The 19,150-nt window shown below is 35.4% G+C and overlaps 1 protein-coding gene across 3 annotated transcripts in view; it reads left to right on the plus strand.

Annotated features, from left to right (window-relative positions):
* The window catches only part of LOC131062424 (protein CHAPERONE-LIKE PROTEIN OF POR1, chloroplastic), a 61,806-nt gene extending 43,464 nt beyond the window's left edge, over nucleotides 1-18,342 (plus strand). For all 3 annotated transcript variants that reach the window (XM_057996084.2, XM_057996086.2, XM_057996085.2), the window contains 2 exons: nucleotides 17,600-17,676; nucleotides 17,786-18,342. In XM_057996084.2, the coding sequence (XP_057852067.2) occupies nucleotides 17,600-17,676; nucleotides 17,786-17,936 (228 nt within the window). In that variant the 3' untranslated portion in view covers nucleotides 17,937-18,342. The remainder of the gene's footprint in view (nucleotides 1-17,599; nucleotides 17,677-17,785) is intronic.
* The last annotated feature ends 808 nt before the right edge of the window (nucleotides 18,343-19,150 follow it).

Below are 19,150 nucleotides of genomic sequence, written 5' to 3' on the forward strand. Positions count from 1 at the left end.
CACATGCAATGTACTTTAAGGGCTCATCCAAATATATTCTTCATTACAGCCTTACAAATCTTGAAGTTATGTAAAATCATAGGACTTTATCTTAAAGAAGAAGACCCACATATTCTTGCATAGATTGTCAAGGAAAGAGAAAAACTTGATGCCATTGCATGATTCATCAAATTTTAAAGGGTCCAGTACAGATCACTGTAGATTAAGTTCAGAACTCTCTTAGCCCAACTTGCCTTGCCCATGCAAACATCAATCTGTGTTGTTCACCAATGACACAACTGCTGTAAAATTTTATCAGCAGTACCCTATGAACTCTCTAACTGAGCAGCATATGTAAAATCATAGGACTTTATCTTAAAGAAGAAGACCCACATATTCTTGCATAGATTGTCAAGGAAAGAGAAAAACTTGATGCCATTGCATGATTCATCAAATTTTAAAGGGTCTAGTACAGATCACTGTAGATTAAGTTCAGAATTCTCTTAGCCCAGCTTGCCTTGCCCATGCAAACATCAATCTGTGTTGTTCACCAATGACACAACTGCTGTAAAATTTTATCAGCAGTACCCTATGAACTCTCTAACTGAGCAGCATTAAGCAAATGATGTTCATATGACCAAACTGCTGATTCTATAACAGAAGCAATTGATCTGATATCCCTGAAGAGGGGTCAATGAAAGCTAGAGTCAAAATGTTGGAAGAAAAAGGACTAAATGTTATGAACTCTCCTCTAATTACTCAGCACCATTAAGAAAGCAATATTCATGTGACAAAACTGTTGATTCTACAACAAAAATATTTGATATGATATCCCTGAAGAGGGGTCTTTAGAAGCTAGACTTGAAATGTTGGAAGAAAAAGGATTAAACAGTAAACACAGCTGCATCCAGATAAATAACTTAAAATGTTGGAAGAAAAAGGACTAAACAGTAAGTACTGTTGCATCCAAATATAGGACATAAAATGCTGACATATGGAAATCTCATAGCATGGATAAACAAAACTAATTTCTGAGTAGTGACATGGAGGACTAGGTGTGGCTAGGCAATGCGTCAAAGAGAATGCATTCCCTTTTCCCAACTTTTGTATTACTCGGTCTAGTGTTTCACAAGATGGTGTTTTCTACTGTCTTTCATACCAACTTCAACTTTCAGATTATTATCAAGCATCTCGATAATAATATCAAATTTAATTTTCAGATTATTATCAAGCATATGGATAACTGAAAGCTATGTTTTCTCAGAATTGAAAAGAACGTTTTGTACTTAACGGCATTTATTATTGTGATGGGCTGGGACATAACCTCACTGCTAGTCTGCAAGGAGTTGTTTTGAAGATGGACAGTCCCATTCACATTGTGATCATTTAATTTTAAGAACTCTTTTTTCCTGCTCATATGCTTTGTTACTTCTGAGCCAATATACCAAATATCTGTCTTATGGCATGGAGCTTTCACCAGATGGACGAAAAAAATGACTTCCTAACAAACTCTTGGAAACCTACTATATATTTGCTGTAAATCCTGCTGAAACCCTTCTAGATCAGATGTAGCCTTGAAACCCTAGTGGATTTCTTTTGCATGGAATTTGTCCATCCAGTGGAGAGGAGTGCTTCAATGGTTCAGGTGTCTCTTTTTGTTTTAATTTTCATTTAACTTTGTTCACAAAGTGAAGGGAAGCACTTTTGTCCACTTAAAGTAACTTTTTGTTTTAGTTTCATGTTGAAGCTGAAGGAGTTTATGACCTTCCTCAAGAGGATGTTACACAATCTATGTTACAAAGAGAATCCTCCAGTCAAGAATCAAAGATTGAAGGCACAGATGAAGTGTTAGCATAGTTAACTTCAAAGCTCCACGTTTAAAAGAAGAATCTGTTTAGAAAAGTTCCAAGTAAATTTTTGTATAAGTACTTTTAAATCTTTTATTAAGCCACACGTTAAAGTAGTAGAATTGGCTTTATGATATAAACCTGGAGAAACCTTGAAATAAATTTCCTTCCTGTGACCCCGGAGTTGGAAACTGAGTATATTAGAAGTAATGAAGATGTCAAGTTTGTACATTTTGGTCTGATAAGAGTCTATATTCAATTGCTATTACCTTTAAATATTAAGCCTTTGTCTTCTATTTATGATCATAGACAAGTCAGCTTAAAGATGCCTGTCAGTTGTCCTCAGTTTCACATTTCAATGACAGACCCATTTGCTATGAATTTTATCCTAATCTCTTTGTGTGTACAACAGATAAAGGTGGTAAAGAAGTAAAGCACACAACATCAAACTGTTGGGGATTGTTTCTTTGGTGATTGGTTTTGATATTTTTGGACTTTTCAAGTATGCATCTATAAATATCCAAATACTGTACTCATTACCAACACTAGTCATAAAAAAATCCTAGCGAATCTTCCATGTGCCAAAAGGATTAGTGTTACTCAGGTGCAAAAGAGCCTTGACTGAGTCCATTGAAATTCATACAAAATTGAAATTAGATTAGCTAAAAAATGTTTTCCCACATCTGAAAGAAAGAAAGTAACTTGTTCAAATTGTAGGAGGGTAGATAGTTCATATCGCGAGTTCTCTATCATATCTTATTCTGCTCCTTATAGTATTTTTAGCCATTCCTATAAACCAAGCTTTGTCTCTTTTGAAAAATCTCAAGGAAGTCTGAGAAGAGGTCAGGTTTTTGTTGAATGAGTAGACGAAATTGTTAATCAGGGACCTGATCCTCATCTACCAACAGCCTTATCAGCCTTGCCCAGAGAAAATTCTTTAGAGTTTTTCAAAGAAAATAATACTACCTTCTATAAAGAAGGAAGATGACCTTCTCTTAAAGGATATTACAACTAGTTAAAGCACGAGCGGTCTATTTTTCTTATGCCTTTCAGCCTACTAGTCCAGAAGAAAAGGAACTGTCTGCTTAGTTTAAATACAGGTTACCGCGTTCGCCTGTCTAGAGCCCCTAACACGGACTGGGTTCGAGTGGGTCCTGGTTTGCATTGGGTTCATGACTGGTTCAGACAGGTTTCACCCTAGGGGCCCTGGGTTCCCTGTGGGTTCGTAAATTTACGAACCCACAGGGAACCCAGGGCCCCTAGGGTGAACCCTGTCCGGACCCGGGCGAACCCAGGTGAACCCAGATTTGATGAACGTTGAAGATAGAAGACAGTTATTATTTTTGATTGTCAATTTTGTAATTGTAATGATTTTCATTTGAATCGCGAACCTGGACATATATGAATCTATGATACATTGATATATATTATATGTCATACGAGTATATGACAATATGATATTATTGAAATTCTGAACTATGAATTGGCATTTGGCACTGATCAATGATGAAGTAGCATACTATTAAATGTATTTAGATTTGTAATTTTGTAGACATCTTTAAATTTTTGCATATAATATATATATATATTGTACGAATGAACCCACAACGCAAAAAAAATTTTGCTCGAACCCACAAACCGGGTTCACGTCCTTGAACCCGATCCCGAACCCGAATCGGTAACTTAGGACTCAATTATGTTACAAGATACAATTCTCATCACCAAGAAAATTTTGATTATCTATGGCGAGATATACAGGTTGTCCAACAATCAATGAGTTAGTTGTCTTCTCTTGTACAAAATGTCTCAAGTTATATAAATAAGCTGTTAGGAACCCTAGATAGTATTTTAAGGCATGCACAATTTATAACGAACACTGTTAATTATGTCCTGTCTGAACTTGCTACATTCTATTGGAGGCAAAATTAATTTAATAGATGATAAGATATCTTAACTAGAAGCTAGTCTTGATTGGCTGGAGACTTTTATGTTGTTACAGAACCAAGTCATGAAGCTGTGTCTATATCTTTTGGCTCTAGCTTAAGAATGGATACAACAGAGCAGAAGAAAAAAGTTAAAGGAAAACCTGTTCTCATGTTTACATCAATTCCCATTAAGGCATTAACCAATGGTATCTCAACATTGATGATCATCTAAACCCCGTGAATGGAATCACTTTATGGTGTAATATCAAGGGAACATTAGGGATTATCACAAATTTTGATGGTCAATCTAATGCCATTTTTAGTGTCCAATATTTTTGGGGAATTGTCTTAAGATGGTGGAATTACATAATTAAGAGTTATGGTAGTCACAAGACAACTACTTATATCCCTATGCACAGACATGATTAAGGGCACAGCGTCCCCCCCTCCACACAAGAATTGTCCTCATTGCTGATCAACTATGTTTGCTTCTACACAAAATCGTCATCTTCTCACATGGCATCTTCAACAAGAAAATTGTTCCTCTAAATGAGGTACACTGAAATAGTCCTAGTTCACAACTTCTTTGTGTGTGATTGGAGAATTAGCTCTAGATCCAACCACTCTTCATCTAGCTTTGGTAGCATTGTCTGCAGGAAAATGTTGACCGATCACATCCAACGTGAGGTATTCCTTGAGGCCATCAAGAAACAAGTTATTCAAGTTTGCCTCTGTAAGTGTATCTACTCGCAAGGATTTGTTCTAGAATTGTTGAATAAAATCCTTGATTGGTTTGTTGTAGTTTAGCTAACTACTCTTGTCTGAGACATATTACTATAGTGTGAAGCTCCTTTGTAAAAACTAACTAGGTGATAGTGAGAGCTTTATTCTTTCTTTGAGCTCATAGCCATCCATATCAAATGACTTGCTTTGGTTCTAGGTATAAGGAAGCCATTGTAACTTTTTGCCCTCTTGGAACTTGATGTACATCATAAACAATGTTTGATTTGATTTATCTAGGTTTGTGGATTCTTCCCATCAAATTGTGCATATCTACCTTTCATATCTGGTTTCAATATCCCATATGATTGCTAGCACTTGGATCTAGATTTGCTAGCTTAGATGATCTAGCTTTATTGCTTGAAACATCATGTTGTGCCATTGATTGCGAGAAAGATACAACTAGATAAATTCTTGGAGTTTGGACAGAGTATCCTTGAAGTCAATCGTGTTTTCATTCACATTCTAGTTATTTCTTCTTTTATGCTAGTCACTTTTGATATTTGAGATTGCATACTTTCTACTAACTTTTACACTTTGTCATCAATTGAGGACCACATTAGTGTAAATGTATTCTAAATTTCCAATTTAATGGACAGGTTATATGCAAGCTGCTGTATTTTAATTTAATATTATGTCAATGATACTAATATTGTAATCTTTCACTTTTACTGCAGGTAAGGAGAATGAACATTTATTGATTTCGATGTCATCTCCTTTGATCGGAATGATGTATAAGTATTAGGGTGGCCACGATCAAGTGGCACCTTGATCGGACATGTCTTTTAACATGTCCGACCAAGATGTCACTTGGTCGCGACCCCTGCTAATAACAGCGGATTCATAACTAATCGGTGCTTCATACATACCCGATAATGAATCGGTATCTTTAATAATAACTACGTTTATACTATGCCCGATAATGAATCGGCATCATTAATCATAACATCGTTTATATCATGCCCGATAATGAATCGGTATCATTGCTGATGATAATAGTGCTTAATCATATCCGATCGGTATGTTATGTTAATTGTTAATTGTTACAGATAAAACATACCCGATTATGAATCGGTATCAAGGCATATGAATTATAAACAATAACAATGTATGCTATTGGGTTAATACCCCGATAGCATATTAATGCCGATCCATATCGACATTAATATGCTATCGGGTTAATAGCCCGATAGCATTATAGATTGACGCTTAACATAGTTAAGCAGGTCGTCAATCTAATCCAATATTAATATCATGATTGTGATCAAAACATAAAGCATGAAATGAGTAAATAGAATGTAGGAGATTACTGAGTTAGAAGATTCTTATCTTGCAGAGGCTACTAATGCATTAACACTCCCTCTTAGCTTTTGGAAGATAAGGTAACCTGCATCACATTTCTTTTTCAAAGTGTCAGTCTTCAAGAATATATATCATCTATACATATAATATGAAGTACCATAAGAACATAGGATACAAACATAAAACATTATCCTAAGTATGTGACATAGAGTATCACCAATCTATGTGAGATAATAGATTCATCATTTTAGTATGACAAGATATCACCTAAATACGTGATATCAGTATTGCCTAAACACGCAATACAAAGGATAAACATATGAGGATGGTTAAGTTCTCATCTTATCCAAGTTGTGATATGTGCACAAACATTTCATTCAAATATTTTATCACAACAGCATCATGGCACATCCATGACATACCAGAGATCTAACATGATAACTGGTTTGAGAATCATAAGATCGTCACCTTATGATGTCTGCATGCAAGTGTTCATAATCTGAGAGATCGTCACCTCTTAGACATGAGCACAGGGGGTAAAAACCCAGAATGTCTCAACATGACAAAAGAAGTTTACATTTTCAACATCTTATTTACAAGGCAGATTATCTTTCTATCATACCTAAACCCTTTCTGAAGTGATCAACCTTCACTCTGGAAAGTGGTTTGGTCAGAATATCTATAGTCTGATCTCCTGTACTAACATATTCTAATTTGATCACATTTTTGTCTACCATGTCTCGCACATAATGGTATGGGATCTCAATATGTTTGGATCTATCATGGAACACTGGATTTACTGAAAGTTTTATGCAACTTTGATTGTTGCAATGGATGATAGTAGGTTTCATCGGATTGCCAAACAATCCCACAAGCAACTTTCTAAGTCATATTGCTTCTCGGGCTGCCATGGAGGCTGCAATGTATTCGGCCTCGGTGGAACTTTGCGCTACAAAAGACTGCTTTCTGCTGATCCAGGATATCATGGCTGATCCCAAATTGAAGCAGCACCCAGAGGTGCTTTTCCGATCAGTCACACTTCCAGCCCAATTTGAATCTGAGAATCCGTGTAGATTAAGATTAATTTTCTTATACTTGAGACCAAGGTTTAATGTGCCTTGCAAATATCTCATAATGTGTTTTACTGCTACTAGGTGTATTTCCTTTGGCTCACACATAAACTGACTTAAGGCATTTACTGCATAACAAATATCTGGTCTTGTATTTACCAGATACATGAGAGACCCAATCATTTGCCTATATAGAGTAGGGTCAACTGAAGGTGATTCTGCTGCTGCTTCTTTAAGTTTATGAAGATTGGTTTCCATTGGAGCAGTCATAGGTCTACAGTTGAGCATTCCAAATCTCTTTAGAATATCTAATGTATACTTGCCTTGGTTTAGAACAATATTGTCAGGATTCTGCCATACTTCCAACCCTAGGAAATAATGAAGGAATCCCAAGTACTTCATATCAAATTCTTTGGATAGCTCTTTCTTGCATTGATCTATAAGATGATCCTCTCCTGTGATTAATAAATCATCAACATATAAAATCATTATTAGCATATCACCTTTATTCTGTTTGTAGCAGAGATTAGGATCTGCTTCATTTTTAGAGAAGCCTAGTGTTGATAGATATGTGTCAATTCTTTCATACCAGGCCCTGGGAGCCTGTTTGAGCCCATATAGGGCTTTCTTGAGTCTGCACACATGAGATTCTGTATGATGGATCTCAAACCCCAGGTTGCTCTAGGTATACTTCTTCAGATATCTCTCCATTAAGAAAAGCTGTCTTTACATCCATTTGATGTACCTTCCATCCCTTTGCTGCTGCAATAGCTAGTATAGCCCTTACTGAGGTATATCTTGCTACAGGAGCAAATGTTTCTTCATAGTCTATCCCTTCCTTTTGAGAAAAACCTCTGGCTACAAATCTTGCCTTATATTTTTCAATGCTGCCATCTGCTGCATGTTTGATCTTGAAGAGCCATTTAGAAGAAACAACAGACTTCTTAGTTGGCCTAGTGACAATTTCCCATACATCATTTTTCATTATGGATTGATACTCTTCAGACATAGCATCCTTCCATACTTGATGTTTAAGGGCATCTGTTACATTGTCAGGTTCGTTTTTAGATAGATCATTCATAAGAGCAACATAGCTAGTAAACTTATTAGGTCTTTTGCTTTCTCTGAAGGTTGCAGAGGGAGCAGCAAACCTCTGAGCTTCTTCTACTGTTTTGGTGGCCCATAGTGGTCTTTTCTTGATATTTCTAGGTGTGTTTTCATTTTCATTTTCAGTTTCATCTAGATTCTCCCTCTGAAACTCAGGGGCAGGATTTTCATCTAAGTTAGAGGTAGGTATGTAGATTTCAGGTTCTATGAAGTTCTGAGCTCTTTTGAAAGCTAGGTCTTCTTCAAATATTACATCCCTACTTAGTTCAATATTTCTTTGACCAGGTACATAGATTCTGTAGGCTTTGGAGGTTTCACTATATCCTACAAGCAATCCTCTCTTTCCAGAGGGTTCTAGTTTTAGTCTCTTTTCTTTAGGTATATGGATAGGACATCCAAATATCCTAAGGTGACTAATATCAGGCTTAATCTTAGTGAATACTTCCTCAGGAGTTTTATCCTCAAGATGGGAGTGAGGGCACCTGTTTTGTATATATACAGCAGTGCTGGAAGCTTCAGCCCAGAGATTAGTGTTAAGGTTTTGATCTAGTATCATGGCTTTGGCAGCTTCAACTATAGTTCTATTTTTCCTTTCTGCTACCCCATTTTGTTGAGGGTTATAAGGTATGGTAAGCGCCCTCTTAATCCCATTATCTATACAAAATTCTTTAAATGAATCTGATGTATATTCTCCCCCATTGTCGGTTCTTAGGGTTTTAACTTTGTTTCCTGAGTGGTTTTCAGTTAGTGATTTAAATTCTTTAAACCTAGAGAGGATCTCTTCTGATTCTTTACTTTTCAGAAAGTAGATCCAAGTAGTCATCAACAAATATTACATAATACAAGAATCCCCCTAGAGAGGATACGGACATAGGTCCACATACATCAGAATGAACTAACTCTAGAATTTTGCTAGTTCTCCTAGTACTATTTTGGAATGCACCTTTGGTATTCTTACCTAGGGCACATCCTTTGCATGCCCCTGAATGATCTTGCTTTAATTTGGGTAGACCTGTGACAAGGTTTCCCATTGAAGATAAAGCCCTAAAATTCAGATGACCTAATCTTCTGTGCCAAACTTCATTTGCATTAGTGGCTTCATGGATTAGAGCTAGATTGGTTTCCGTGCACAGCTCATACAAATAACCCTGTCTTTGTCCAATGGTCTTTGCCTTCTTGATGGAGGAGTTCCTTGGCCAGGTCAATACTTTGTTGTCCATGAACGTCACTCTGTATCCTTTATCTTCCAGTGCTGATATAGAAACCAGGTTTCTTTTGATACCGGGGACATATAGTACTCCTTCAAGCTGTAAGGTTATGCTTGTCTTTAATTTGATGGTGCAGGTTCCTACTCCTCGGACTGGATATGTGGAGTCATCTCCGATGGTTACGTCCTCATCACTCTTCTCTGTCATGGAATCAAGTGCTTCTCTAAACCCAGTGATGTGCCTGGATGAACCACTGTCAATTACCCATGAATTGATTTTGTTAAAAGCTTGACTTGTGAGTGCTGAATAGAATACGTATTTCCCGGAGTCATCTTCTCCTTTAGTCTTGCCTGCTTTGACAAATGTAGCATGTTTCTTGGTTCTTTCTAGGCATTTTGCAACAAAGTGTCTGAACTGATCACATCTGTAACATTGAATATGAGATAAGTCCTTCTTTGGAGTGTTCTTGCCTTGACGACCTTTTCTCTTTCTAAACTGCCTTTTCTTGTTTTGCTTGTTGGAGTTGGTGTTTAGAACCTGCAGGTCTTCATCTATATTCTTGTGTTTCATTCCTAATTTGTTCAATCTTGATTCTTCTTGGAGACAGTCATCCCTTAATCTTTCAAATTTGGGATATTTGGACCTTGCACTGATGCCTTGGACGAATGTGCTCCATCCACTAGGCAACCCATCTAAAGCAACGAGTGTTAGTTCTTTGCCTCGGATCTCGTAGTCCAGAGTTGCAAGTTCATCTTTTAGAACTGATATCCGCATGAAGTAGGTGTTGATTGTCTCCCCTTTGTTCATGGTGATATGATTTATTTCTCGTTTTAGTGCTAGAGTTCGACTTGCATTTGATATCTCAAATGTGCTTTCAAGAGCTTTGAACATTTTATAGGCTGTCTGATGTTTTCTTATGATGGGCATTATGTTGTTTCTCACCCCATCAACTATTATTTTTATCGCTTTCTCATTTCCTTCAATCCATGCTGTTTTGTCAGGTTCATTCTCGGGTTGATCATTTTTAGTTTGAACAAACGAATCCACTTTGTTCTCCTTTAAGATCATTTGAATTCTGAATTTCCAGGCTGAAAAATCATCGCCACCTCCAAGTCTGTCTTCGAATCTGATAGCACTGGCCATTAGAAGAAATGTGATGTAGTATATATAACCTTGTTCTTAAATTTGTTTCACGAAATTAAATAGCCTCAAGTTCGATCAACTTGGCTCTGATACCATGTAAATGTATTCTAAATTTCCAATTTAATGGACAGGTTATATGCAAGCTGCTGTATTTTAATTTAATATTATGTCAATGATACTAATATTGTAATCTTTCACTTTTACTGCAGGTAAGGAGAATGAACATTTATTGATTTCGATGTCATCTCCTTTGATCGGAATGATGTATAAGTATTAGGGTGGCCACGATCAAGTGGCACCTTGATCGGACATGTCTTTTAGACATGTCCGACCAAGATGTCACTTGGTCGTGACCCCTGCTAATAACAGCCGATTCATAACTAATCGGTGCTTCATACATACCCGATAATGAATCGGTATCTTTAATAATAACTGCGTTTATACTATGCCCGATAATGAATCGGCATCATTAATCATAACATTGTTTATATCATGCCCGATAATGAATCGGTATCATTGCTGATGATAATAGTGCTTAATCATATCCGATCAGTATGTTATGTTAATTGTTAATTGTTACAGATAAAACATACCCGATTATGAATCGGTATCAAGGCATATGAATTATAAACAATAACAATGTATGCTATCGGGTTAATAGCCCGATAGCATTATAGATTGACGCTTAACATAGTTAAGCAGGTCGTCAATCTAATCCAATATTAATATCATGATTGTGATCAAAACATAAAGCATGAAATGAGTAAACAGAATATAGGAGATTACTGAGTTAGAAGATTCTTATCTTGCAGAGGCTACTAATGCATTAGCAATTAGATCTAAATTTCCACCTGATCCTACATTTGACTCTATATTCTCCTTGTTATGAGGTTTTTTTGGTGTGTGGAATTCTTGCCTTGGCCTCCAGTTTGTGGCCCCATCATGATGCCTCCAAAATAATTTTGACAATAACTTATTCAAAATGAGTAAAATATTTCTGAAATTTTTATGGTAACTTATCATTATTTGAAACTCACCTCTTCAAACAAATCTGAAAGAAATTCACCGATTTGCAACCTTGAGAGCAAATTTGTCGGAAACTCTAATATAAAAATAACTTCCTTACATCTGTTCCAGATGATCTCAAATTTGGACTGTAGTAGCTTTAATATGTCCTTGAAAAACTTTAAACCTATAAAAAATCAAGAAAGAATTTGCCAAATTGAGAGAGATGCTCTTCACAATGACCTCCTTTGTAAAAAACCATTGCCTTAACTCTTGCCCTCAGAATGTTAAGATCATGTGTTGATAGCATTTGTAATGAAATAACCTGCACAAGAGAATAATACAATATGAAATACAATGCAAATACTTGATATTACTTGAGAAATAATTTACTTTTAGGGAGCAAACCTCCAGTAGTCTCCAATAAGAACACAATTTGTGATATGATGATTATATACTAACTACTAGCTCCTATATTTACCTAATTATGCCATGGCTGCCACCAAGGTTGACTTAGATGCCTAAATATATCACTAAGGATGTTCTTATTAGCTAAATAAGGTTAAATAACTTAATTAAAATAATGGTAGCCACAAGCCAACTACTCATATTTCTATGCACACTATAGGATTAAGGGCGTAGTAAGGAGTGTGCTTTTTCACTTTTTATCCCTTTTTGTATTTTTGATTTGAAATTGGGACATCTCCTTATAATAGCATGTGCTTTTTGATATAATCTCCCTTTTGTGTTCTGACTTGTAATTGGGACATCCCTTTATGATGGGGCACGCATTTTAACTTTTGTCCCTTTTTGTGAATTTTTCATTTGAAATTTGGACCTCTCTTTTCAATGGCACATATTTTTTGACTCAACTTCCCTTTTTGTGTTCTAATTTTAAGTTGACATCAGACAACTTATATCTAGGACACACTTTTTCACTTTTTGTCCCTTGTATCATTTAAAATTCAATCGAAATTGGACACTCAACAGAGGAGCTCTCCAATACACTAGGATGCCCCTCTTTCATGATTTGAAACTCAAAACGTGTTTCTTTTGTTCAAGTGCTCTCCAATACATTGGGATGCCCCTTTTTCCACTTTTCTTACCAACTTTGGGCCACTTAGTACATTGGTACATTCCAATACATTAGGATGGCCCTTCTTGCACGCCACATTCACTTTGCATCATGTCACTCTCTAAACTCCATTCTTCACCTCCTTTGATGTGTTGGAAGGTTTCTTCCGTTAGCCCTACAAAGTCATTGACTAGAGATGACAAATACAACATTCATGATTAAGGGAGATGAGAATTTAACAATGACTTAATTGATGGACAAATATCAATATTTGATTTGAAACATGGCTAGATGAAAAATTCTGTATGGGTAGAAGAAGAGAAACATTAAATATAAATGGACTTCAATTACTTGGGATTCAATTTGATGTAGCTCAAAACAATTTTCCTTCTTTTTTGTCTTAAAAAACCAGTGTGGGAATTTGGTAGTGGCAGTCCCTAGGGGGTTGAGGGGCAGCCACAAGAACATTATTGAGGTATTCGTTTTTTTTCTTCCAAGTTTTAATATTAAATTGCTATTTTTTGTAGTTTGTAGGAGACTAGCAAGGTAGCTGGGAGATGCATCTTTGACCTCCTGGGACACATCTTCGGTATCAAAGATGTGGTCCAAAACATCTATGCTCGCATGTAATGAACCTTTGTTATACCTGCCTCGCCTTCCTGATAATTAGGGCCTGATCTATCCACCGAAGGTTGGATTTAGGGCCACTTAAGGAAATTACGATTTCCTGCAACATTTAGATATTTTATTTTATATGTCAGCAGTAATATTAGATCAGTGGCATAATTATTGCAGCACAAAATACATACACGACCCGTTCTAGATTTTGAGGATTTTCCAGGTTGGTTGGGCTACCCATCCAGACCCATCCCGTCTCTTAGGGCTAATAGGGCCACTTGAGGATGGGCCCAGCATACCCCTGGCTTGCACTCATTATCTTGAATGTACTAACAAACAGAGGATATCAGGAAGATAACAAATGCATACAGAAAACATAGATTCATGACTATATTACTTGGTTAACATTTATCCATTATATATAAATTTGTAGGGATTAATTCATTATATTTGTGCCTAGTTGCAGAAACATGACTATCATTAATTAGCATTCATTTTCTTTACTTATTAGTTGTGTCTGAGAATGAATGAATTATTTTTTATTCTTCTATCTGTCACTAAAGTGTATTTTAATGCAGCATACTAAACCTGATATTGCAGGTTACCTATCTGGCGTGAAGATTAAGTTCATTTTACCCTTTTGTACATTACAAATGTGCTTAGTTCATTTGGCAAGACAAATTTTAGCTATGGAACCGATTTAGCAATTAATCTAGGCCACTAGTTAAATTATATTCATTACTGTTATATGAGGAATGAAAGCAGATTTAATACAACTTGCACAAAGACATACTTCATCATTTCGACATTTAAGCGGATTGGCCTGGGGACATACCAGCCTGCTGGCGATGGGGAGGGATGCTTACTAGGCGCTGGTCCTTCATCGCTGGGAAGAACCAGCACCTAGCCCTTTCACATCATCTGCTGACTGATGCGTTCCCAGGGCAGTCCTCATGGTTGTCTAGGCATCATAAATTATGAAAACTGAAATAAATATTATTACTGAGTAATGAAGTTACCCGCTGGATGCTTCTCCTTGCCATTCTCTCCTTGTCACCTCCTCTTCCATGTTTCCTTGGGGTATGGGTTTATACCTCTTTGAAACCACGCGATTCCCCTTGAAACATGGCGTCTATTCCGGAGGTGGCTTGGGAATGGACGCGTCCTTTCATCACTCCCACTAGTTAAAATAAAATGTATTTTAAGCAGTAGAAATAATTTATGTATTGAAAATATATATATTTATGTACACGTATTGTTTAATGTTTCTAATCATTGCCTGCTGTCTACATGGGAATATGACATCGCAGGAGACGTCCTGGCCTCCGTCTTCAACGTCTCCTGCAGAAAAAACACTCCTAGCCACTGTTTCCAGTGTCTCTCTAGAAGTTGTATTAAAAACTTATTGAATAAACAGTCTATTCTTGTAGCAATAGGCCTCATCTCTTGTAAACAAAGGAGAATTTCTAACATTAGGTAAAGACTGAAAACGGTGGATGTGAGTCCATGAGTCACATGATGCGGGAGATCCATATGGAGGTAAACAGGATGAACAAAAGTGGGAAAAGCACCCAAATCCATGAAATATCGACCAGAGCTTACAAGATTTTAAACTTAATCACGTTAAGACTGAAGTCGATGAATATTTCTTTCACTTCACCAATATCAGTGGCTCAATGGGGCCCTATTCTCAATTCTTCGTTTGCATGGATTTCTATTAAATCTTGGATTCTTCCCAAAGGTTAAGACTTTGTGCAAGAATTAACTTGGCTGTGGACCTCTGTGTAATCAGAAGAGTAGATTATTTGTCGATTTGTGGCGTGTTTGGAAGGGTCCGTTTTTTCCCCTTCATGTGAATACAAAGTAATTAAAGTCCGGGAACTGCTTTTTCCTCCCATTACTATGATATATCTCTTTCTTAATCTAATAAACACACTTTCATTTAAAAATTAAAGTCTATTTGTTGTAATCTGTAATTCTTTACCAATCCATCTCACTTTCAGTTTGGGCTTCCTAATATAGCTGAAGACCACCTTGATATGGATGATCATGACATAGAAGTGTAGAGGATACATTTATGATTTTTGCTTTTTGTTTGTATATCAGCCTATCAAGTTGTCAACATTTCTGAATTTCAATTTGTAATCTAATGTCAAATATGTAGTGTAAACTCTGACCCTTTTGACACAGCGACATTTGTTAAACTTTTAAAATTAATATTAAACTTTACCATTGTTCTTGTTTTGAAAGTTCAGTGTCATGATTTTTTTTATAAATTATTAAATTATATAAAAGAAAAAGGTGTTGCCAAGTACCCCCATCTCCTATTTTCAAAAGTAGACATACTGGTACCGTTATTAGTTTCCTGTACTAATACTGGTCTCCTGGCAACCGTGGGACTAAGTTTTCTTCTTCTTCTCTTCGTCTTTTCATGATTGCGATAGAGCATAGGCTAGTGTGTTCATAAGTTGTTTAGGGTAAGGGGGCTTAGTGGGACCCACTTTTAGTGTTAGCTTTTGTTTATATTATAAGTTCCTTTAAAGTTACAAATATGTTCTTTTTAAAGAGGAAATGGGATGCCTTGTCGTCCCTGGAACAGCTGAGGAACATTTGAACATCCTCCAACTGCCTTAAGAACGACTGAGTGTTTACTCTGCATGGCCACTGGGGACAGACTTTTAGGGGATGATGGGGGATAATTTGTTCCTAACTTGCCAATTCCAAGACATCCACTGAAACATCAATTACTCATGAATGCCTTCAAAATTGGCGTGATATTGAATGAAAGCAAAAGAATGGCATCTACATTCATCATGATAGCAAACTTATCTTGCTGACCACATACATTAGTGTATCCTTTGAAATTGAAATAAGATAAAAATATAAAACAAAAATCAAATCATAAATACCTATCAACTTCAATGCAAACCTCAAAATAAATGTGGATTTGTGTGTTAGGAAGGTGAATGCGACTCAGTAGCATAACATTGTTGATAATTGATTTTGACAGAGTTGATATATTCATGAAATGATGAAGGAATGATTGTATTTATAGACTTTCTCCAAAAAAAAGCAAAAGGAAGACGAGGATCGAAAGTTGAGATATTCATGAAAATGATGAAGGAATGATTGTAGGAATGATTGTAGGAATAGACTTTCTCCCCAAAACAGCAAAAGGAAGATGAGGATAAGATCGAAGAACTGAGTTAACTGAACTGACTATGGAGTCAACTTGAATTAAATTAGAAATTTGCCATTTCAAAATCATGAGAGGATGATAATGAAAACTTTAATTTTTTAAATCGATAAATGAGAAGTTTCCATTTGAAGTCAACTGGTGAGAGATGGAGTTTCTAATTCAAAGACGGAGTTAACTTGTGAGGAGAAAATTATGAATTTATTAATTTTTTTATAAATTTATCAATGAGGAATTTGGGATGAATGAGTTGACTAATGGAAAATTTGAGCCTGATCATAGATTTTTTAAATTTTAATAACATGGATAATTAGCACATCTTAATTAAAACATAAAATGTTATTGAATTAAATGATTGAGTAATAGATAATTAGCTTACATTAATTAAATGACTAATCAATGAATAATTAGCTCAGATTAATTAAATAATAAACTATTATTTAATTAATTGATTAATTAATAGATGATGGTCAATGTGATATGATAATTAATAGTTGATGTTTAGAAAAATAATTTTAGTGTCTTGCCAAGTTTAGGGAGGTGGTATTGGTTACATAACTTAATTAACTCTAGAACTGGAGGTGGTGTATTCATTTATCGAGGCTTTTCTTTTTAGATCAAGGTTGACTCTTCTGTTTCATGTTTGAACCCCCAAAACTTTCATCACTGGTCAATTATCATCTTCATCAGCTTGTTCCTTGCAATTTAAAGGAGGATATGTTGATGTTAATCTGCATGATGCTAAATTAGGGAAACACTGTATTTAGTACATCACCATAAAGCAGTTTCTCATCGAGGGTTTATTATATGGTATTGTTTCTTCTTCCCTTCAGGTTTGAGTCCTCAAAGCCTTATTGAATGGTCACTTGTGATATTAAGGGCTGGATTGATCATTTAGATATTTGTCATTTCGCTCATAAGATCTATTTAATATAATGAGCTTTATGGTTCTAATTTCCTTTGTGGATTGTATTCTAGACCATAACATTGGTCAAACAGACATAGAATCTTCTTCTTGTTCTTTCTGGATTCGATTGTGTTTGTATTTTTTGCATCAACATTTCGGATCACACTCTGTGAACCATCATCAGGATGATAGAGAGCTCAAGGATTAGAATGATGATGGTTCATAGAGTGTGATCCGAAGCGTCGATGCAAAAAATACAAAGACAATTGAATCCAGAAAGAACAACAAGAAGCATAATGGATTGTGGAAAACTGATCACTTCAATTCAGACATAGAATTTGTTTGTTTCAATGACAGTTCACGAGATTATCCAATATAGTTGTTTTGCACAGTGAAGTGCTTTTAACTAAATGTGTTGTCTATCTGTGATTTTGCAGGTAGCTCTTTCACTCATAGCATGCATATATTTTATATATTCAAGACTCAAGAAGCGCTGGAGAGCTTTCTTATATGGGTAAGTTTTCCATGTTTTTTTTCTAGTTCAAAATCTTGTATCATTTTTCAACGCTTCATTGAACTACTCCCATTTAGGTTTCTGATTTTTTAATTACTCATTTATACAGGTTTGGTGCTTTCATTTTTTCTTGGGTGTTTGGTTCATTCCTTATGGCATCAGTTTTGCCACCTATAGCCACAGGACCAAGGAGTGTAGAAGTGTCAACGTCTCTCATATCTTTTATCTTCCTATGGATTGCATCGTCTTATTTGATATAGCATCTAGAAGGATTTTCCAATGTAGCGATGCCTCTCTAGAGTATTTTCATCTTCTAAAATATGGTTGAGTTACTAAGAGTTAGTATTTAATGTGCCTTTGATTTTAATAAGTAATGGTTGACACTTGAAATGGTTAATCATGATTACATTGGTGGTGGGTCATCTTTTGTCAATCTTGGTGAAGTTAACAACGTATAGTTAGTTCTCTTAGAGCTTGTTTATTCAATAGAACGAACATTTGGGAACTAAACTTTTTCTTTTGTTGACGAAGCTGCCAATATTGTATCTTTCTGCCCTGAGAGCTTTATCTCGTAACATTTTTGTTTTCTCATGTTTAGTGACATCAATAATTGCTTGGGCCATTGTCTTTTCCATATAAAATTTGCTACATGATTAACTTACGTTACATTCAGTTTGCAGCTTTGAAACTTTATAATTTTTACAAAATACTATATAGTGATATTCTACTATAAGGATTGCTCTAGGTGTTACTTATCAAATTGGAGAAAAAGGATATTGTCAAATAAAATCAAAATAGAAGAGGGAAAACTCAAAATTTTAAGGAATATACTTTCTTTCAAAGGTGGTATAGAACTCTACGGCAGTATATCATCTATGCAAGGGGCTGATAGCGTTTGTTTAGCAAGCCTAATTTTTTATAGTATTTTGAAAGACTTTTCAAGCATCTTTGTTTCTTTTATTCCAAATATTAGTATTCCCAAATCTAATCTCATATTTGATAAATATTACTTCTATAAAAGAGTTAATGCAAGATTCAATCAATTCCATTTTTCAGCACATCATGAAATCTTTTGTTAACATTAAAATTATAAAATTATAAAATCAAATTTGAATTCGTAAAATAATAGATACCATTGTAAGAATTAGAGAGTGGTTATCAATATTGCATATTTACATTATGGGTAATAGAGTCCCAAATATATAAATGTTTGGTGTAGACAAATAACAAGATAAGAGGGCTTATGTTTTACCAATTATATTAATCTGTATGTATGACCAAAAAATAAATATGATCAATCGTAATAAAGAAATATTTTGAACTTGATAAGATTTTAAGTTATAGAAAATAATTAATTATTAAGTATTAAAACAAATAATTATGAAAAAATATAAATTTAAAACAATTTTACTCTAACTATAGTAATTACGTACAACTAATTTTGTGAAGGAATATACTTTTAGTGAGTATATGT

This window comes from Cryptomeria japonica, chromosome 3 (genome assembly GCF_030272615.1).
Source record: "Cryptomeria japonica chromosome 3, Sugi_1.0, whole genome shotgun sequence".
NCBI lineage: Eukaryota > Viridiplantae > Streptophyta > Pinopsida > Cupressales > Cupressaceae > Cryptomeria > Cryptomeria japonica.